Raw genomic sequence first — 22,479 nt, forward strand, 5'->3', positions numbered from 1 at the left:
CCTTGCCCTGTTGAATTGTTTTATTCCCCCCCCCTTCTTCCCTGCAGTCATTGACTCATCCAGGACACCAGAAATTGTCTAGTACGACCCCCCCCCCCCCCCCCCGCCCCCCTCACACCCATCCCTGTCATCTCCCCCCCTCCCCCCCCCCCCCCGCCAAATTTGGCGATTTTTCAAGTGCAAACCTAGTGAGAGCTTTGGCAGGCCCTTCAATGATCCAGTCCGATCCTGTCCAATGTGCCTTTTCTGCAAGAGCTACTGTATAACAATCAGGAGTGGGAAACCTGCCTGATTTTCCTCCTCAGCCCAGCGGCACCCAAGGTATCTGCAGTGCCCAAATTGTTATCCTGGCGAGATATTGGTTAAAGTAGCAAAGGACTGATTTCAAACTGGGGATCTTTCCAGCCTATGTGGCTCAGTATAACACCAAATGGTGCATTAACCAAAAATCTACTAGGGATCCCAGTCAACTGCTATCAGGGAGGCACATTCCTATGTGTATTATTGACCCGTTCAACCAATAATGACATGCAGCACAAACAAATGCCAAGGCTCACAATGGTTTGACAGCCAATGAGCCAAAATGTTCATGCTTTTCGAAACTTATTTTCTCCACTTCTTCCTTACCTTTAATGGACTGCGATAGACAGAAAACAGAAAGGAAGCAAGAATGATAATGCACGGTAACAGGTATCGATCTATCTATGTTGAAACATGACAGCAGAATCAAGTGCTTCAATAACTGAGTAACTGCTCAATGTCAATATGCCTGGCCTGCTCTTCACTTTAATGCAGCAACAAATATTTTGACTTTATGCCCTTCTCATGTTAAAACCCAAATACAAACAAAAAGCTACCACAGCATATATTTAGATTGGATAAAATGGAGAATTATAAAAAATTTGCCAGGAAACTGAAGTATGATTAAGAATGTAGTTAACTAAGACAGTCTCGTTGGTCGGTTCATATTTACGAGTCGTGCAATAATGCTGACTGGAGACTGAGAATATTACAAATAAAAACAGAGAAAGTGCCTCACTCTTAAGTAAAAACAAACCCTGCAAACCAGTCGGCACGTTCCACCATGAAACATGACCAGAATTTACTGAGCTGTCCAAATCAATTAAGAATCAATATAAAACACAAAAATCTATTGCTTGATTATTGGGAAAATACCAGAGAGAAGGATTTTAATAAAAACCCTAACAAATTATGACCTCCCCTGCAACCTGCCTGTTGTATGCTATCAACCATGAGAGTGAGAATGAGAAACAAAATTTGCCAAGAATTATAAGGCAACTTACAATGTCTAGGAAATAGAACTTAAAACAAATGCATATTCATACAGTTTGGCCAAGAAGGAATTCATCCCAAGTAGTGTTTTAAGTGTATTCTGATTATTTTTTAAAAAAAGTCACATAATACTTTTATTCATTAATTAAACAGGAAGACAAATATACACATACTGACTCAATCTAAACCAATGCTTTATACAGCAGTCAAGAGTGGGTATTTGTGCCACAGGGGCATGATTTATAGTCCAGTACAAACCAACCCCTGACTTTGTGTAAAGGAATACGTTTTTTCTCCCACAGAACAGTTTTGTGTTTCAGATGGAAAGTTAAAGACCCAGGTATGGCAATACATCCCTTTCAGAGGCCTGCTTCAGTGAAAACAGCACATTTTAATTTAATAAGAGAAAGAGAGAGGCAAGAAATGGACTCATATCGAATTGGTCACATGAAATAAAAACAGTCTTCTGCTGAAGTTGTTCCCAGGAATCTCAATTTCATACAGGAGAAACCAGAAGCTAAAGGTTACATTGACAGTGGACACAAGGCATTGCAGAACTGGAGGTCAGGGACAGCTACCTTTTGGACCAAAGATCGCATTGACCAATAGCAACCGCCCATCGACGCGTCCAAGCAAAGCCATCTTAGATGGCAGGGACAAAAAGGGTGCGGTGAGGAGGAGGGAGTCCGATCTTAGTCTGTATATACAGACCTATGCTTTACAGCTCCAGTAAAAACATAGAGAAATACAACCAACTCCCAAGCACACAATTCCAGCAGCTCTTAAAAAGTCTTTTTAGCGCTGTGATTTCAAACCAGCCGCAGTATTGTATAAATCAGGAGGTGCAGAGACAGTTATGATCAAGGGGAACCTCCACTTTGAGGATTTGTTAATTGATGAAAGCAGGATTTACTTATGATATGGTTATCAAGTATTGATTTCTTTCTCCATGGTACCAGGTTCATCGAAACTGTATTGAATATATTGCACACAACTGTCAATACAACACGGCTTCATGTACAGTACTCAGGAGATAGGCTTTATCCCCATACTGTGTAGCTAGATTTCCATCTGCATCTGTACACTTTCTTATGGTCGATGAAACCTACAGAAAAATAACAAAGCATTAAAACAAGAACGACCAATTATTTTATTCAAACACAGTCCCTGTTTCTTTCTCCTTCCCGCGGTGGTTCAATCGATAATACTCACTTCCAAGTCAGAAGGTTGAGAAATGCCCTATTTAGGACATGAGCACATCTACACACTTAAGTACAGTACTGAGGGAGCCCCCACACTGTTGGAGGTGCTGTGTTATCGATGAGACATTCAACTGTAAGACCATGTCTGCTTTCTCAAAGTGGTCCCATGGTGATATTTCGAAAAGGAGCAAGGAAGTTTCCCTAGTGTCATGCCAACATTTCTCCCCCATTAAAACAGATCATCTGGTCTTTTTCCTCATTACTGCTTTTGGAACCTCACTGTGGTGAGCAAGGGAGCTTGCCTATCTTAAACAAGAACTACTCTTCAAAAGTAATTGGTGGGAGTGGCACAGTGCGCTGAGGACCCGGGTTTGATCACGGCCCTGGGTCACTGTCCGTGTGGAGTCTCCCCGTATTTGTGTGGGTCTCATCCCACAAACCAAAGATATGGTTAGGTGGAATGCCACACTAAATTGCCCTTAATTGGAAAAAAAAGAATTGGGTACTCTAAATTAAAAATAATTATTGGCTTCTAGGTTAATTTAAAAAAAGTAATTGGCTGTGAATCTCTACCAGATGCCATGAGAATGTGAAATGCACTAAAAAAAAGGGAGCATGGTGGCACAGTGGTTAGCACTGCTGCCTACAGCGCTGAGGACCCGGGTTTGAATCCCGGCCCTGGGTCACTGTCCGTGTGGAGCTTGCACATTCTCCCAGTGTCTGCATGGATCTCGCCCCCACAGCCCAAAAATGTGCAGGCTAGATGGATTGGCCACACTAAATTGGCCATTAATTGTAAAAAAAGTAATTGGGTACTCGAAATTTAAAAGAAGAAGAAAAAAAAAATGCACTAAATAAACACAAGCTCTTTCGACGGTGGTGGAGTCAGATACAGTGATGCAATCAACAGGGGCCCACATACACAGATCACTGAAATGTCGCAGTCAGGTGCACAAATAATTATAAAGGCTAATGGGAATGTTAATCTTTATAACTAGCAAGATGGAATATAAAGCAGAGATTATGTTTGCTACAGCTATATAAGGCCCTGGTTAGACTAATTATAGAGTCCATGTTATTGGAGTTCTGGGCACAGTCCCTTAGAAAGCATACATTAGCCTTGGAAGGAACATAGCACAGATTCACCAGAATGTTACCAGGTCTCCAGAGAACAGATTGCACCAATTAGGCTGCTTTGTGAAAGGTTAAGGAATAATATGATTGAGGTTTTTAAGATATTGGAAATTATTTAAGGTGTGGATAGAAAGGAACTTTGTGCACTGGTGAAGGAATCAAAGACAAAGAGACATGACTTTAAAATCAGAGCTACATCATTCAGGAGAGAAGTTAGGAAACACTTCTTCACCCAGAGGGTTGCAGAAGTGAGGAACTGTCCAGAAAAGAATAGTAGATACTCAATCAATTAGTACTTTTCAATCTAAGGTCAAATTTTTACCAGGCAAGGGTATAAAAGGCCATGGAGTCAAGTCAGGAGAATGCATTTAACTAGCAGACCAGGACAACACGGTGATGCAGTGGTTAGCACTGCTGACTCACGGTGCTGAGGACCCGGGTTCTGTCCGTGTGGAGTTTGCACATTCTCCCCGTGTCTGCGTAGGTCGCATCCCCACAACCCAAAGATGTGCAGGGCAGGTGAATTGGCCACGCCAAATTACTCCTTAATGGGAAAAAGCAATTGGGTACTCAAAAAAAACTAGCAGATCAGGTATAAGCTCATTGATGGCGGAATTGATACGAGGGGCTAAATGTCATTCCCCTTTTCACCTGACAGTCTTCAAGGACGCTCATGCCCATGGAGACAAGGGAAAGACTGACAGCCAGCAATCCCAGAAGAGTTTGAATAGTACCTTCAAATGGCCTTACTGTACAGAATGAAAAAATTATTTATTAAAGAACTACAGGTTCTAGATTGAGGCGTAACACTCCTAAATGGCTGACCTATGGAGCTGGAAACAAAGAAAAATTCCTTCAATCAGAAAGCTGCGAATCTTTGGGATTCTTATTAGCGGAGCCCTCTGGATACTCAGGTAATTAGCATATTCAGAATTGAGAGATTTTTCTAAAGGGTGTTAAGGGATTTTAAAAAAATCATTCATGGGATGTGGGCACTGGCTAGGCCGGCATTTGTTGCCCATCACTCATTGTGCTTAAAAAAGGTGCTGGTGAGCCGCCTTCGTAAACCACTGCGAGGGGGCTTGAAGATTTTGACCCAGCTGCAGTGAAGGAATGGGAATATTACTCCAAATTAGGATAATTAGGATGGTGTGTGGATTGGAGAAGAACCTGCAGGTGGTGCTTTTCCCCTGTTCCTGCCATCTTTGTTCTTCTCGGTGGGAGAGGCTGTGAGTTTGCAAGATGCTATTGAAGGAGCTTTGGTGAGTTGATGCAGTGCTGCTGCCATAGAGTATTAGTGGTGGAGGGAGTGAGTGAATGTTGAAGGTGGTGAATGGGGGAGCCGGTCAAACTGGTTGCTTTGTCTTCGGTGTCGAGCGTCAAGTATTGAAAGTTGCACTCATCCAGGTCAGTGGCGAGTATTCAATCACATTCCTGACTTACAGCATGTAGATGGGCTGAAAGGCTTTGGGGAGTCAGGAGGTAAATCACCCGCCACATAATTTCCAGCCTCTGACCCGTTCTTGTAGCCGCAGTATTTATCTGGTTGGTCAATAGTAACCCCCAGGATTGAGGTATTGGGGGATTCAGCGGTGGTAGGGGAAATAATTAGATTCTCCCTTGTTGTAGATGTCATTGCCTGGCACTTGTGTAGTGTATATGTTACTTGTCACTTATCAATCCAAGTCGGAGTATTGTCCAGGTCTTGCTGCTTACAGACATTGACTGTTTCAGTATCTGAGTTGTGAATGGTGAATATTATGCAGTCATCGGCGAACATCCCCATTTCTGATCTTGTGTAGAAGGGAAGGTCATTGATGAAGCAACTGAAGATGGTTGAGTCGAGGATACTGCCCAGAGGAACCCCTGCAGGAATGTCCTGGGGCTGAAATGACTGACCTCCACCAACCACACCGATCCTCCTCTGTGCCAGGTATGACTCCAACCAGTGAAGAATTTTCCCCCCACTCCCTCCTTTCCCATTGATTCCAATTTTGTTAGGGCTCCCTGATGCCATTGAGGTCATTGCTGAGTAAGTATCATGATCACACTGTCAACGATTCCTGCTACCATATTGCTAATGATTGAAAGTAGACTGATGGTGTAGTAATTGGTCATCTGACGACATACATGGGCAATTTCCCACACTGCTGGGTAGACACCAGTGTTGCAGCTGTACTGGGACAGTTTGGCTAGGGACACTGCTAGTTCTGGAGAACAGGTCTTCAGTACTATTGCTGGAATGTTGTTCGGGTCCATAACCGTTGCAGTATCCAGTGCGTTCAGCTACTTCTTCACATCTCGCAAATTGATCAAATTGGCTGAAGACTGGTATCGGTGATGCTGGAGATCTCAGGAGGTGGCAAAAAAGATGAATCATCGACCCAGCACTTCTGGCTGGAAATAGCTATATGTGCTTCAGCCTTGTCTTTTGTATTAGATACTGGGCTCTGCCTTCATTAAGGATGGAGATATTTGTGAAGCCTACTCCTCCAGTTATTTGGTTAACTTTCCACCACAATTCACAACTGGATGTGGCAGGACAGCAGAGCTTCTAAACCTGATCCATTTGTTGTGTGATCAACTTAGCTCTGTCAAAGGGCGGCACGTGGCAATGGTTAGCACTGCAGCCTGTTTCAGTATCTGAGGACCCGGGTTCGAATCCCGGCACTGGGTCACTGTCCGTGTGGGGTTTGCAGATTCTCCCAGTGTCTGCGTGGGTTTCACCCCCAAAACCCAAGATGTGTAGGTTAGGTGGATTGGCCACGCTAAATTGCCCGTTAATTGGAAAAAAAAAATTGGGTACTCTAAATTAAAAAAAAAAACCTTAGCTCTATCAATCACACGCTGTTTCAACTGTATGGCATGCAGGTAGACTTGTGTTGTAGCTTCACCAGGTTGACATCTAATTTTTCGGTATGCTCTCCTGCACTTTGAACCAGGGTTTATCTCTTGGCTTGATGGGAATGGTGTGGGTATGCCTGGCCATGAGGTTACAGATTGTGGTCGAGTACAAATCTGCTATTGCTGATGGCTCTGCTCTAATGCTCAATTTTGAGTTGCTAGATTTGTGAGAAATCTACACCATTTAGCAATATAGTGCCACATAACACGATGCATGGTATCCTCAATATGAAGACAGAACTTTGTCTCCAAAAAGACTGTGGAGTGCTCACTCTTTTAAAAAAAATTTAAAGTAGCAAATTCTTTTTTTTCCAATTAAGGGGCAATTTAGCGTGGTCAATCCACCTACCCTGCACATCTTTGGGTTGTGGGGGTGAAACCCATGCAGACACGGGGAGAATGTGCAAACTCCACACAGACAGTGACCCTGGGCCGGGATTAAACGCGGGTCCTCAGCGCCGTGAGACAGCAGTGCTAACCACTGCGCCACCGTGCTGCCCTGGAGTAGTTACTCTTACCGATACGGCCATGGACAGGTTGGTTGGTGAGAATGAGGTCAAGTAGGCTTTCCCTCTTGATTCCCACATCACTGGTCCCAGATCCAGTCTAGTAGCTATGTCCGTTAGGACTCTGCCAGCTTGGTTAGTAATGGTGTTACCAAGCTACTCTTGGTGATGGACATTAAAATCTCCCACCTAGAGTTTATTCTGTGCCCTTTCCACCTTCAGTACTTCTTTCAATTAGTGTTCAACATGGAGGAGTGTTGATTCAACAGTTGAGGCAAGGGCAGTAGATGATAATCAGCCGGATATTTCCTTGCCAATGCCTCGAAACTTCAAAGGATCCGAGCGGAGTCAGTGTTGAGGACACTCAGGGCACCTTCATTCTGACATCACTGTGCCCCACCTCTGCTGGATCTCTCCTGCTGGCGGTAGAGGACATACGCAGGAATGGTGCTGGTATCCGGGTTATCAAGCCAATGGGGGCAGATAAAGTTAAGATTTAAAAAAATTAATTTAGAGTACTCAATTCTTTTTTTCCAATTAAGGAGCAATTTAGTGTGGCAAATCCACCTATGCTTCATATCTTCGGGTTGTGGGGTTAAGACACAGGGAGAATGCGCAAACTCCACACGGAGAGTGACCCGGGGCCGGAATCAAACCCGGGTCCTCGGTGCTGTGAGGCAGCTGTGCTAACCACTGCGCCATCATGCCGCCCCAGATAAAGTTAAGATTGCAGATCAGCCATTATCTAACAGAAAGATGGTATAAGCTCGAGGGGCTGAATGGTCTACTATTACACCTATGGCCCCTCCCATGCAGAGGGGAATTACAGCAGGGCTCAATGGTTAATGCCGAGGAGTGTAAAAATAACTTCCTGGTTCAGTGGCACAGAGACAAACTGTAGCACTTATAGTGCCACCGTATCAGAGATTAAACATGAATGATTCTTGATCTATAAGGCATGTAGCAGTGCAATCACTATTCACCACCCCGTTGCCACCCACTCAGACATTAGGGTACAAGCTTTACAATGGATGCACAAAGCCAACCATTGGTACGATAAAGTAATAACATTTCATTTTTGGGAGTTAAATACTAGATTTTACCTTGTATACATTCTGCTTTCTTCATGCACCTCCATCTCTGTACTTTTGAATTCATTTAGTTCTTTTCGTATTGCTGCCTGTAAGGGTACAACAGAGAAGGGTTTTAAAATAAATATTTATTTGCGTTCTGAATCACTGCATCAAAAAGGTGGCACAGGAATTGTTCAACAATTCAGTCAAAAAACGTACCAGGTATCTATTGTATTGGCGTCTGTACGCACTCTGCAGCAAATGTCGCCCCCTAATATGAGGAGCAGATACTGCAAGAATAGATTACCTATTGTGTCAGGTCCTTAACTCTTGAGTGATCTGCATCGTTCACAAACAGTGAGAACTTGACTAGCTTATGAAACAATGTGGTAATTGACCCAAAAGAAAATGGGAAGGCAAGTGGTGAAAAATTCTGTGTTTCCAAAGGATGACCATGTCAGAATAGAAGTCTTGAAAATTATGAAGGGATTTGAGAGGGTTGACTTAGACAAGATATTTGTACTTGTGAGAAGACCAAAACTAGGGACCATAAATATAAGATTGTTGCTCATAAATCAATAGGGAATTTCGGGCACTTCTTGCAGGATGTTCTAACTTGTTATTTCATGCCACTACATCACAGCAACGGATCGGCAACCATTAGTCCAAAAACGCACTAAGAACTCGCTCCAGACGGGACTGAAGCTGAAAAGACAAATGCTCTTTTTCTCCCCCAGTTTCAACTGCAAAGTGACCACAACTATCAGCAAGCTTTTGAGTGTTGCGAGCAGAAATCTCAAACAGAATGTAAAGGAAAGACATGATGCCAACATGCCTGCAATACGTGTTAATAATTCAGAATGAACAGATGGAGTGCGAGAAAAACCTGAAGTGATAAGGAAGTGCTGACGCCTGGAAAGCCAGCCTGACCTCTCGAGCATGTGAAATGGCTGGAGAGCAATAAAAAGATTATGCCACAGTGCGCACGTGACTAAGAAGGGAAAGTTGATTACTGGCGTACCAGCTAAGTACCAAACTGGATAAAAGCATAGCACACCGAAGAATCGTAGGATCTCAAAATAGTGTTGTCAAACATGCAAGGGATTAGTTTATGAATCCCCAATGTCTTTGATATTTGTGAACACAAAGGCGTTTATTTCTTTATTAGTGTAAATGTTGGGTTTCTATAAATTTGATGAAGAATATTGATCCAATGTGTCCATCTCAAGTCTCTGAGCTGAAGTAAAAGGTGTGTCCCAACTACATCCATTATGCTTCTCCAAGTTAGTAGTTAATATCAATCGTAATTAATCATAGAATCTCTAAAGTGCAGGAGGCGGCCATTCGGCCCATCGAGTCTCCACCGATTCGCTAAAAGAGCACCCTATCTAGGCCCAATCTGCCCGCTCTTTGGCTACTTGGGGGCAATTTAGCATCACCAATCCACCTAAACTGCACATCTTTGTGACTGTGGGAGGAAACCCATGCAGACATGGGGAGAATGTGTAAACTCCACTCGCTCAGTCACCAGAGATCAGAATCGAGCCCTGGTCCCTGGAGCTGTGAAGCAGCAGTGCTAATCACTGTGCCACAGTTCCATCCACCAGTAATGTATTGCAAAACAGTCGATCATACAGAGACAAGATCACAGCCAACTCATAGCCACAGAGACAGATTTCCCCCACCTTATCTGCTGGTGTTAATTTAGTCCATGGTTTATCTGCACGTCGATCATAGTCATGGGCATCCGTTACTTCAACGTACTCGTGGAAGCGCAGGATTTTTCTAGCTTGAAGCTCTGCCACTGTTGGTCTTTGACTGAGCTAAAGTAATCAGAAATCACGGTTATAAAAGCATTTATAATTGCCTTGAAGATCCAGTTATTTGAAAAATGTTTTTCTTTTATGCAACATTTGCCAATAGAGGTTTACAGCACAGAAAGAGGCCCTTCGGCCCATCAATGTGAATTTCTCCAGAATTGTTCTAATGGGTATTTGACTAAAACTGATACAAACATTTGGAGGAGGGGTTCGCCGGTCTGGAGGAGTTAAGGGAGAGGGTAGAGCTGCCGAGGGGGAGAGAGTTCAGGTATCTGCAGGTTAGGGACATTGCGCAAAAGGTCTGTAGGGGGTTCCCTAGGTTGCCGGAATACACCCTGCTGGAGCGACTGCTGCTTCTGGATGTGGAAGGAGAGGGAAGAATTGGGGATATATACAAGTGGCTGGGGGAGTAGGGAGGAGAGTGGGTGAAGACGATCAAGGAGAAATGGGAAGAGGAGTTCGGAGGGGAGATCAATTGGGGAGTATAGAGTGAGGCACTGCGTAGGGTAAACGGGACCTCCTCTTGTGCAAGGATGAGCCTGATACAGTTTAAGGTGGTGCACAGGGTGTATATGAGTGGGTTCTTTCAGGGGGTAGCAGATAGGTGTGAGGTGTGGGCGGGGGCCAACGAATCATGCACACATGTTGTGGAGTTGCGAAAAATTGGGAAGATTCTGGGCGGGAGTGTTCGCGGTCTTAGCCAGTACAGTGGAGGAGGAGATAGACCCGGACCCTTTGGTGGCGATATTTGGGGTTTCAGAGAAGCCGGAGCTCATGGAGAAGAGGAAGGCCGATGTCGTGGCTTTCGCTCTCTGATTGCACGACGGCGAATTTTGCTGGAGTGGCAGTCTGCATCGCCACCAGGAGTCGCTGCTTGGTTGGGTGACCTGTACGACTTCCTGGGGTTGGAGAAGATAAAGTATGAGTTAAGGGGCTCAGCAGGGGGCTTTGAGAAAAGGTGGGGGATGTTTGTGACCGTGTTTGAGGAGCTGTTGGGTGGGAGGGGGGGGTCCTGTACAGACTGCAAAGTTGATTGTTGGGAAGTATGTTTCCACGGGTGTTTATTTGCTATAACCTGTTTGATATATGTTTGTAATAAAATCATTTTTAAAAAACTGATGCAAACATACTTCGAAATGCACAAGGACTGAGTTGAGCAGAGCCAGCCCTGCACAAAACTCAATAGAGTAGCACTGAGAGAGGTGCTATCAACGTAAACTTCTCAACTCCAGTTAAATGTACAAGGACCAGACATTCAGCCTAGAGGGTAAGAACACTGATTTCTAAAACAAGGACTGTCGTACACAAATTATAAACCGTCTACTTCAGTACCTTTCTGGTAAGCCGTCTCTTGATCTCTCGTTTTTCTGCCTCATGTTGTTCCTCATCTTTATCTGTAGGGGTAAAAGCGTTATTTAATCATACAATACGTGAACTGATGAGATTAGTAGTCATCTTTCTTTTCCAGTACATTGACTAACAGCACTATACCAATCCATGGAAAAACTTCTGCCTATGTGCAGATTAATCTGCCCTTCCATTGAACAGGTGTAGAATTATCTCCAATACTAAAATAGAGGATATCTAGAAAGAATATTAATGCAAACATACATACAAAAAACTGCGGAGAGGAGACAGTCTGAATAAAACATTGAAGCTAAAAAATAGCCCCTCCCAATCAAAACCTATAACTGGATTTTAGTTTTTATACCAAAGCAATGAAAATGTAATACTGGTTAGAAAAAATACAGGCAGTTATCCTACAACAAATAACAATTTGCTTTTATAAAGCATTACTTACATTCTAAAAGAAATCTCAAATGCGCTTCACAATAAGGGAAAGAGAGTGATATGGTGGACATCATGCATGGGGAAAAAGGAGAAGGCAAGATTGGGGCAGTACAATTAAAGGGGAATTTTTGGAAGGAATGTGAGATGGCGAGGAAGAGGGAACCGGGTAGAGTTTTCTGTCGGGCAAGAGAACGACGTCTGAACTGGGCTAAAAATAAAACACCCCATAATACTTTTTTGTCATTGGCTTTACACATCTAACCCGAAGAATTTTGGTATTGACAAAATAATGTTCAACAATTATGCAACAAATATCTGAGCCTGTAATTTCATAAATTCGGTCTACTTGCTATCCCTCAATGTGTCTCCAACAGCAAAGTCCGTTTCAACACAAGCATGTCAAAAATGTAAAATAATCAGCAATGGGTAAAACCAGATTGATTAGGGCTGCACGGTGGCGCAGTGGTTAGCACTGCTGCCTCACGGCACCAAGGACCTGAGTTCGATCCCAGCAATGGGCCTCTGTCCATGTGGAACTTTCACATTCTCCCAGTGACTGCGTGGATCTCACCCCCACAACCCAAAGATGTGCAGGGTAGGTGAATTGGCCACGCTAAATTGCCCCTTAATTGGGAAGAAAAAAATTGGGTACTTTAAATTTTTTTTAAAAAGCACATTGATTTCCTTCTCATTACAATGTAAACTAAATTAACATCTCATGATAAAAGGTGCACTAACTTTTAAGGATATTCCTTTGCTCCAGCTCTTCCGCAGTCGGTCTTTGACTCAGACGCCTGATAAACGAAAGCATAAATTTCAGATGGCAGCTCTCTCTGAAGTTTAAGTTTCTAAGAAGTAGCTTCCTCCCAACACTTCAACATGATTTTGGATATGGTGCTGCCACACCAAGCAATGCATATGCTGAATTTGTGTCTCTTATTAAAGCTGTGCCACGGTGTTCAGTTGTAGCATCCTGAGGTTCTACCTGCGCTGAAGTCAGCCAATTCAGCGCAAGCTGGTAACAGAACTCAAGGTTGACTAGTGTGTGGGTAATGGTACATACTGGTCATTGCCTGGATTCTGGGATTTATTCACCTATGTATATTGCCCTTACCTGCCATGCATTACCTTTCTGGAAGCTGAGTGTAGGTAAAACAGCACTATGTGAGGGAGAAAGGTTGTGGATTAAACCCCACACACAATGACCTGGCTTAAATGACATGTAAGTGTTGGAAACGGTCTTCTCCATGTACCTTGTGTGCAATCAGTATTAGGGGTATTATTGAGTTGTCACCCAGCTGCCAACAATGAACCAGGACACCATTGCATGCTTGGTTACACATAACCTATCCAAATGGGGTTACTGCCAAAAAATTCGGAAGCACAACCAAACTCACTATACACCAAATGACAGTCAACACAGGAGTGCAAGCATTGATTGGCACTCTCAAGAATCAGTCTCAAGGGTTACAACTCACATTATAAAAAGGATTTGCACTGATAGAGCATTTGCCACAGTCACAGGAATTCATAAAATGTTTTTCTAAGTATTTTTCATGTGCAGCCATGTTTGTGGTGTAGGGAAACACAACAGCCAATTAGAGCTCAGCAAGCTCCCACAACCAGAACATGGTAAGAATCGGATGTTTTCTTCTCCAGGGAAGTTGGTTGAGGATATAGGCTAAGAGCTGCCTTTCTTCAAGTTGTACCACAGAATCGTATATGTCTACTCAAGAGAGCATTCAGGGCCTCGGACTAATGTCTCATCTAAAAGATGCCACTTCTGTCAGGGAGCACAATGTCTTAGTGCTGCATTGAAGTGTTAGCCTAGACATTTTGTGCTCAAGTCTCTGATATGGGGCTTGCACCCACAACCATCTGACTTGGAGGCAAGAGTGCTGGCAACTGAACGGTGGCTGATACTCTATTAAGTAGTGAAGCTCACTCACTATCATAAAGTCCTGTGTTACTGTACCAGTGTACTCACAAGCCTTATTGAGTTCTTTGAGAAGGTGACTGAACAGGTAGATGAGGGTAGAGCAGTTGATGTGGTGTATATGGATTTCAGTAAAGCGTTTGATAAGGTTCCCCACGGTAGGCTATTGCAGAAAATACGGAGGCTGGGGATTGAGGGTGATTTAGAGATGTGGATCAGAAATTGGCTAGCTGAAAGAAGACAGAGGGTGGTGGTTGATGGGAAATGTTCAGAATGGAGTACAGTCACAAGTGGAGTACCACAAGGATCTGTCTGGGGCCGTTGCTGTTTGTCATTTTTATCAATGACCTAGAGGAAGGCGCAGAAGGGTGGGTGAGTAAATTTGCAGACGATACTAAAGTCGGTGGTGTTGTCGATAGTGTGGAAGGATGTAGCAGGTTACAGAGGGATATAGATAAGCTGCAGAGCTGGGCTGAGAGGTGGCAAATGGAGTTTAATGTAGAGAAGTGTGAGGTGATTCACTTTGGAAGGAATAACAGGAATGCGGAATATTTGGCTAATGGTAAAGTTCTTGAAAGTGTGGATGAGCAGAGGGATCTAGGTGTCCATGTACATAGATCCCTGAAAGTTGCCACCCAGGTTGATAGGGTTGTGAAGAAGGCCTATGGAGTGTTGGCCTTTATTGATAGAGGGATTGAGTTCCGGAGTCGGGAGGTCATGTTGCAGCTGTACAGAACTCTGGTACGGCCGCATTTGGAGTATTGCGTACAGTTCTGGTCACCGCATTATAGGAAGGACGTGGAGGCTTTGGAGCGGGTGCAGAGGAGATTTACCAGGATGTTGCCTGGTATGGAGGGAAAATCTTATGAGGAAAGGCTGATGGACTTGAGGTTGTTTTCGTTGGAGAGAAGAAGGTTAAGAGGAGACTTAATAGAGGCATACAAAATGATCAGGGGGTTGGATAGGGTGGACAGTGAGAGCCTTCTCCCGCGGATGGAAATGGCTGGCACGAGGGGACATAACTTTAAACTGAGGGGTAATAGATATAGGACAGAGGTCAGAGGTAGGTTCTTTACGCAAAGAGTAGTGAGGCCGTGGAATGCCCTACCTGCTACAGTAGTGAACTCGCCAACATTGAGGGCATTTAAAAGTTTATTGGATAAACATATGGATGATAATGGCATAGTGTAGGGTAGATGGCTTTTGTTTCGGTGCAACATCGTGGGCCGAAGGGCCTGTACTGCGCTGTATTGTTCTATGTTCTATATGCAACGTATGTTAACAAATAACAATTTTAAGTTAAAGAGGCAAAGCAATGTTGCATGTAGGATTGGCAAATCTACTGCCCATTTTCAGGATGCCTTACCTGATCAGCGCTGTTCCAATCTGCTGTCGAATCTCTAGTCTTTCCTGATCAGACTGACGAGGTAGGATGTTCTTCTCTATAAGTTCCTGCTTTGTAGGTCTGTTGCTCAGTTTAAGGGCCAAAGTATCTTTCCGCTTTACTTTATTGGCCAACGAACCTACGTAGGAGTTTGGAAAAGATTTTACAGAACGTGAAATAAAATACTTTGTTTTTTCTTCCAAATGATAAAAGCACTTTGTAACTACACAAGGCTCCTCCATTTTAATCTTTGTGGAAAAGCATGAAATTAAATTATAATCACATTACAGAAAGTACAACACAAGGTAGAGTAGGGTGTACTGGGATAATTAATAAGATACTAAGCTCCCATTGGTTACAGAAGGAGAGACCTTGAAAAACCGACCTCTGTACTTGGTGATCATGATGGACAAGATTGGTACAATCACGTTGGACATATGTAAACATGACTTGCAATCCTCCTCGACAAACAATAGATTAACAAATGAGCTGCAAACAGCATCAACCTCACGGCAATATTACTTAGGTGCACATATTTTAAGTTAATGAATATAAACACATACTGGGTTGATCATCTTCCTCATCCTCATCGTAGTCATCCTTGTATAGTACTGGACCATCGTCATCGGAGTCGCTCACGTCTTCATCCTGCCTCACGAGTTCTGGAATGATGACAACTGATGGAACTAGTTCTGGGTAACCGTGGTTCTCGGGCCTTTGTTCCTCCTCTTCTTCCTCCTCCTCAGTGTTCTCATCATCAGAGGGGCTAGGTAATCAGGTTATATGAATTGGGGTTACTTATTTAATGAAAGTACCAGCAAAGCCTATCTGTGGGAAACGTTACATTCTGCACAATACTAAAGTGCACAGGCAATGCAATATTGAACAAAAGCAAACCAGAGTACTTCTAGCATTTTGGTTTTCTTCCAAGAATAATGAACATGGTTAACTGCGGGTGAGCCCAGAGAGAGAGAGACAGGCAGAGAGAGACAGGCAGAGAGAGACAGGCAGAGAGAGACAGGCAGAGAGAGACAGGCAGAGAGAGACAGGCAGAGAGAGACAGGCAGAGAGAGACAGGCAGAGAGAGACAGGCAGAGAGAGACAGGCAGAGAGAGACAGGCAGAGAGAGACAGGCAGAGAGAGACAGGCAGAGAGAGACAGGCAGAGAGAGACAGGCAGAGAGAGACAGGCAGAGAGAGACAGGCAGAGAGAGACAGGCAGAGAGAGACAGGCAGAGAGAGACAGGCAGAGAGAGACAGGCAGAGAGAGACAGGCAGAGAGAGACAGGCAGAGAGAGACAGGCAGAGAGAGACAGGCAGAGAGAGACAGGCAGAGAGAGACAGGCAGAGAGAGACAGGCAGAGAGAGACAGGCAGAGAGAGACAGGCAGAGAGAGACAGGCAGAGAGAGACAGGCAGAGAGAGACAGGCAGAGAGAGACAGGCAGAGAGAGACAGGCAGAGAGAGACAGGCAGAGAGAGACAGGCAGAGAGAGACAGGCAGAGAGAGACAGGCAGAGAGAGACAGGCAGAGAGAGACAGGCAGAGAGAGACAGGCAGAGAGAGACAGGCAGAGAGAGACAGGCAGAGAGAGACAGGCAGAGAGAGACAGGCAGAGAGAGACAGGCAGAGAGAGACAGGCAGAGAGAGACAGGCAGAGAGAGACAGGCAGAGAGAGACAGGCAGAGAGAGACAGGCAGAGAGAGACAGGCAGAGAGAGACAGGCAGAGAGAGACAGGCAGAGAGAGACAGGCAGAGAGAGACAGGCAGAGAGAGACAGGCAGAGAGAGACAGGCAGAGAGAGACAGGCAGAGAGAGACAGGCAGAGAGAGACAGGCAGAGAGAGACAGGCAGAGAGAGACAGGCAGAGAGAGACAGGCAGAGAGAGACAGGCAGAGAGAGACAGGCAGAGAGAGACAGGCAGAGAGAGACAGGCAGAGAGAGACAGGCAGAGAGAGACAGGCAGAGAGAGACAGGCAGAGAGAGACAGGCAGAGAGAGACAGGCAGAGAGAGACAGGCAGAGAGAGACAGGCAGAGAGAGACAGGCAGAGAGAGACAGGCAGAGAGAGACAGGCAGAGAGAGACAGGCAGAGAGAGACAGGCAGAGAGAGACAGGCAGAGAGAGACAGGCAGAGAGAGACAGGCAGAGAGAGACAGGCAGAGAGAGACAGGCAGAGAGAGACAGGCAGAGAGAGACAGGCAGAGAGAGACAGGCAGAGAGAGACAGGCAGAGAGAGACAGGCAGAGAGAGACAGGCAGAGAGAGACAGGCAGAGAGAGACAGGCAGAGAGAGACAGGCAGAGAGAGACAGGCAGAGAGAGACAGGCAGAGAGAGACAGGCAGAGAGAGACAGGCAGAGAGAGACAGGCAGAGAGAGACAGGCAGAGAGAGACAGGCAGAGAGAGACAGGCAGAGAGAGACAGGCAGAGAGAGACAGGCAGAGAGAGACAGGCAGAGAGAGACAGGCAGAGAGAGACAGGCAGAGAGAGACAGGCAGAGAGAGACAGGCAGAGAGAGACAGGCAGAGAGAGACAGGCAGAGAGAGACAGGCAGAGAGAGACAGGCAGAGAGAGACAGGCAGAGAGAGACAGGCAGAGAGAGACAGGCAGAGAGAGACAGGCAGAGAGAGACAGGCAGAGAGAGACAGGCAGAGAGAGACAGGCAGAGAGAGACAGGCAGAGAGAGACAGGCAGAGAGAGACAGGCAGAGAGAGACAGGCAGAGAGAGACAGGCAGAGAGAGACAGGCAGAGAGAGACAGGCAGAGAGAGACAGGCAGAGAGAGACAGGCAGAGAGAGACAGGCAGAGAGAGACAGGCAGAGAGAGACAGGCAGAGAGAGACAGGCAGAGAGAGACAGGCAGAGAGAGACAGGCAGAGAGAGACAGGCAGAGAGAGACAGGCAGAGAGAGACAGGCAGAGAGAGACAGGCAGAGAGAGACAGGCAGAGAGAGACAGGCAGAGAGAGACAGGCAGAGAGAGACAGGCAGAGAGAGACAGGCAGAGAGAGACAGGCAGAGAGAGACAGGCAGAGAGAGACAGGCAGAGAGAGACAGGCAGAGAGAGAGAGAGACAGAGAAAGAGACAGAGAGAGAAATAAATCAGATGAAATGTAACAGAGAAATATGACAAAATCCATCTTGGGATCAAGAATATCTTGTGAGACTACAATAAATTGTGAAACTTTAAAAGAAAAGAATTACGAGGAATTTTGATATGCTGGATATGATAGGGAGAGACTATTAATTCAGGAGGATCAATAACAAGAGGACACAGATTTAAGATACTTTGCAAAAGAATCAGAGGTGTGTTGAGAACTTCTTAATGCAGCGAATTACGATGACCTGGAATGCACTGCCTGAAAGGGTAAGGAAAGCAGATTCAATAGTAACTTTGAAATGGGAATTGATCATTCCCAATAAAGCAGAAATTTGCAGGGCTGAGTAAAGAGCAGGGGAGAGGGATTAATTGGATAACTCTTTCAACAGGTACAGTAGGTCTAATGTCCCCTTTCTATGCAGAATTATTCTAAGAGTAGTAAGGCCAATGAGTTTAAAGTGGAAGGATAAGTTGATAACGCTGTTAGATCTAATAAGCAGAAGTTATGAAGCACATAAGCAAACAGGCATGTTGAATTTCTACAAGCTGTTGCTTAAGCTGCAGTTAAAATATTGCATTCAGTTTTGTTCAGCATACTTTAGGATGGATCAGAGAGTTTAGGATGGAGTAAGAGGAGATTCACCAAGTAATAATAATAATCTTTAGTGTCACAAGTAGGCTTACATTAACACTGCAATGAAGTTACTGTGAAAAGCCTCTAGTCACCACATTCCGGCACCTGTTTGGGTACACAGAGGGAGAATTCAGAATGTCCAATTCATCTAAAAAGCACGTCTTTCAGGACTTGTGGTAGGAACGGAGCACCCGGAGAAAACCCACACAAACACAGGGAGAACGTGTAGACTTCACACAGACAGTGACCCAAGCTGGGAATTGAATCCAGGTCCCTGGTGCTGTGAAGCAACAGTGCTAACCATTGTGTTACCGTTATAGTATGGGTGAGAGAGCAAACGAGAGAAAGTGTGACTTTTGTCAATGAAACAGAGTGAGTTAAGATGAGGGGTGCTCAAAATTGTGCATTTTGCTAACATAGTCAGGGTAAAACCACTTCCAATGTTCAATGAGCTGGTAACGGAGGGACATCACTTTAAAATTGTCTCCCTTAGAATGAATGGATTAAGAGACTTTAAAAAAAATACAGATGACCGTTAGAAAATGCCCTGCCGAAGCTTCCGGGTGCGGCTATGCAGAGCTAGGTCGCATGTTCGGTAGCTCCCGCTTGGAACGGACTTTTGGGCTCTTTACAGGGCCCCCACGGCATTTGTTTGACATTTCCCGGTGTGGGAAGAAGACTGCAACATTCCCCCGACAGTGTCCCCCAGGAATGGTATGTCTGTTGGTTACCAGACCCGGCAGAAACTGTAAAAGATTTGGCTTTAACTGCAGGATAAACAAAGCCTCTTCCAGCATGCAGGCGGGGGAAGGGCAAGCTTAGAGGCTGCAAGCTGACTTGAGGGCCTTTATTAAAGGTGAATTCTAGCAGCAGAGGGAACAACTGTGAAAAGATCTACCAAGGTCATTGAAGAAGCGGGGACGAGGCTTCCAGTGGCGGCCATGGAGGAGTAGGTCGCGCATTCGGCAGCTCCCGTCTGGAACGGACTCTCAGACTTTTTTCAGGAGTTTCCACAGACTTTTTGGGGCAGATTGGTGAAGCAAACACTGCCAAAAGGATTCCTTCTCAAGACTTCCGGTTGCGGCTATGCGGAGATAAGTCGCACATTTGGCGGCTCCCGCAAAAACGGACTTTTGGGCTCTTTTCAGGGCTCCAAAGGCACTTTTTCGACGTTTCCCAGTGTGGGAAGGAGTTAGTAATAGCTCCCCGTCAGAATATGGCTTTAACTAGGAGCCGGGCGACAAAAAAGGTGGTGGTGGACCAGAAGAAGGGAGGGAAGGAGGACAAAATGGCAGCGGGCGGAGACCAGGCAGCGTGGAGGCAGTGGGTGGAGGAGCAACAGGAGGGTATCCAGCGCTGCCTCAGAGAGATTAAAATGGACCTGCTAGAGCCGATGAAGGCTTCTATTGATAAGCTGCTGGAGACACAGACGACCCAGGGGGTGGCGATCCGAGAGGCTCGACCAAAGGTCTCCGACAACGAGGCCTGGCGGTAAAGGTGGAAGCGCACGAGGCGCTCCACAAGAAATGGCAGGAGCGGTTCGAGGAGATGGAGAATCGGTCGAGGCGGAAGAATCTGCGGATTCTGGGCCTCCTGGAGGGGCTGGACGTGGGGCCTATGTGGTCACCATGTTGAACTCACTGATGGGAGCGGGGTCCTTCCAGGGGCCCTTGGAGCTGGAAGGGGCCCATAGAGTGTTGGCGAGGAGGCCCAAGGCTAATAGGCCTCCGCGGGCGGTGCTGGTGCGGTTCCATCGGTTCGTCGATCGGGAGTGTGTGCTCAGGTGGGCCAAGAAGGAGAGGAGCAGCAGGTGGAAGAACGCGGAGCTTCGGATATACCAGGACTGGAGTGCGGAGGTGTCGAAGAGGAGGGCCGGGTACAATCGAGCGAAGGCGGTGCTGCACAGGAAGGGGGTGAAGTTTGGCATGTTGCAGCCGGCGTGACTGTGGGTTACCTACAAGGAACGGCACCATTATTTTGAGTATCCGGCTGAGGCGTGGGCCTTTGTTCAGGCCGAGAAGCTGGACACAGACTGAGGGTCGGGATGGGCGATTGGGGACTGCGGGGGATATGTTATGCCTATTTTTGGTTCGGGGTGGGGGGGCTTTTGCATTGTTTTGGGTTTCTTTTTCTCTGTGTTTTTCTCTTTCGGGTTGGGGAGGGTGGATGGGGCGGGTTGGGCACAGTTTTGGTTGGTGGCGGGGCCTGGTAGGTGGAGAGCGCGGGCTTTTTTCCCGTGCCAAAGACTGGAGGGGGGGGGGGGGGGGGGGGGGCCAGCGCGGGCTTTTTTCCCGTGCCAAAGACCGGGGGGGGGAGAAGCAAGGATTGTTTCCCGTGCTTAGAATGGAGGGGGGAAGGGGAGAGCCTGTGGATGGGGAGCGGGAGAGGAGGCTGTGCCACACAATGGGAGGAGTCGAAGGGGAGGCGGGAGCGGCCGGGGTCAGCAGACTTGCGGAAGTGCAATGGGGGGAGTAAACCAGCTAGGATGGGTCCGAGCCGGGGAGGGGGTGGGGGAAATCGAGTTGCTGTTGCTAAGGTCAAGGGGGAGCTGGAGTGAGTGGGGCGTGCGCTCTGGGGAACGGGCCGTGTGTGGGTTGCGGGCACGTGGCTGGCCGAGGAGGGGTCACGGCTAGTCGGCGGGGGAGGGGGGGCGGGTAGCCCCCTGATCCGGTTGATAACCTGGAATGTAAGGGGACTGAATGGGCCGGTTAAGCGGGCCCGCGTGTTCGCGCACCTGAAGGGGCTCAAGGCGGACATGGTTATGCTCCAGGAGACACACCTGAAGGTGGCAGACCAGGTAAGACTGGGTAGGTCAGGTGTTTCACTCGGGGCTAGGTGCCAAACATTGAGGGAGTGGCGATCTTGGTGGGAAAGAAAGTGTCATTCGAGGCGTCGAGCATTGTGGCAGATAATGGCGGTAGGTGCATAATGGTAAGTGGTAAGTTGCAGGGAGAGAGGGTGGTACTGGTCAATGTGTATGCTCCGAACTGGGACGATGCAAGTTTTATGCGGCGTATGTTGGGTCGGATCCCAGACTTGGAAGTGGGGGGCCTGATAAGGGGGGGGAGACTTTAACATGTTGTTGGATCCGGCACTGGATCGCTCCAGGTCTCGGACAGGTAGGAAGCCGGCGGTGGCTAGAGTGTTGAGGGGATTTATGGACCAAATGGGAGGGGTGGACGCTTGGAGATTTGCAAGGCCGGGGGCTACGGAATTTTCATTCTTCTCACATGTCCATAAGGCTTATTCGCGAATCGACTTTTTCATTTTGAGTAGGGCGCTGATAGCGAGAGTAGAGGATACCGAGTATTCGGCAATAGCCATTTCGGACCACGCCCCGCATTGGGTGGACGTGGAGATGGGGGAGGAGAGGGACCAGCGCCCGCTGTGGCGCTTGGAGGTGGGGCTGTTGGCAGACGAGGAGGTGAGCGAGCGGGTCCAAGGAAGTATAGAGAGGTACTTGGAGACCAATGACAACGGGGAGGTCCGAGTGGGGATGGTATGGGAGGCACTGAAGGCGGTGGTGAGGGGAGAGCTGATCTCCATTAGGGCCCACAAGGAGCGGAGGGAGAGGGAGAGGCTGGTGGGGGAGATGGTGAGGGTAGACAGGAGGTATGCGGAAGAGCCTGAGGAAGGATTGTTGAGGAAGAGGCGCAGCCTCCAGGCCGAATTCGACCTGGTGACCACCAGGAAGGCAGAGGTGCAGTG

General features: G+C 46.6%; 1 protein-coding gene across 9 annotated transcripts in view; it reads right to left on the reverse strand.

Moving 5' to 3' along the window:
• Positions 1–2,248: 2,248 nt before the first annotated feature.
• Positions 2,249–22,479, reverse strand: part of LOC140415638 (phosphatase and actin regulator 4-like) — a 372,692-nt gene continuing 352,461 nt past the window's right edge. For all 9 annotated transcript variants that reach the window (XM_072501076.1, XM_072501075.1, XM_072501074.1 and 6 more), the window contains 7 exons: positions 15,607–15,809; positions 15,026–15,182; positions 12,462–12,517; positions 11,265–11,326; positions 9,798–9,935; positions 8,143–8,219; positions 2,249–2,398 (listed from right to left, as the gene is read on the reverse strand). In XM_072501076.1, coding sequence (XP_072357177.1) covers positions 2,383–2,398; positions 8,143–8,219; positions 9,798–9,935; positions 11,265–11,326; positions 12,462–12,517; positions 15,026–15,182; positions 15,607–15,809 — 709 coding nt within the window. In that variant the 3' untranslated portion in view covers positions 2,249–2,382. The remainder of the gene's footprint in view (positions 2,399–8,142; positions 8,220–9,797; positions 9,936–11,264; positions 11,327–12,461; positions 12,518–15,025; positions 15,183–15,606; positions 15,810–22,479) is intronic.

The sequence above is a fragment of the Scyliorhinus torazame genome, chromosome 1 (genome assembly GCF_047496885.1).
Source record: "Scyliorhinus torazame isolate Kashiwa2021f chromosome 1, sScyTor2.1, whole genome shotgun sequence".
Lineage (NCBI taxonomy): Eukaryota > Metazoa > Chordata > Chondrichthyes > Carcharhiniformes > Scyliorhinidae > Scyliorhinus > Scyliorhinus torazame.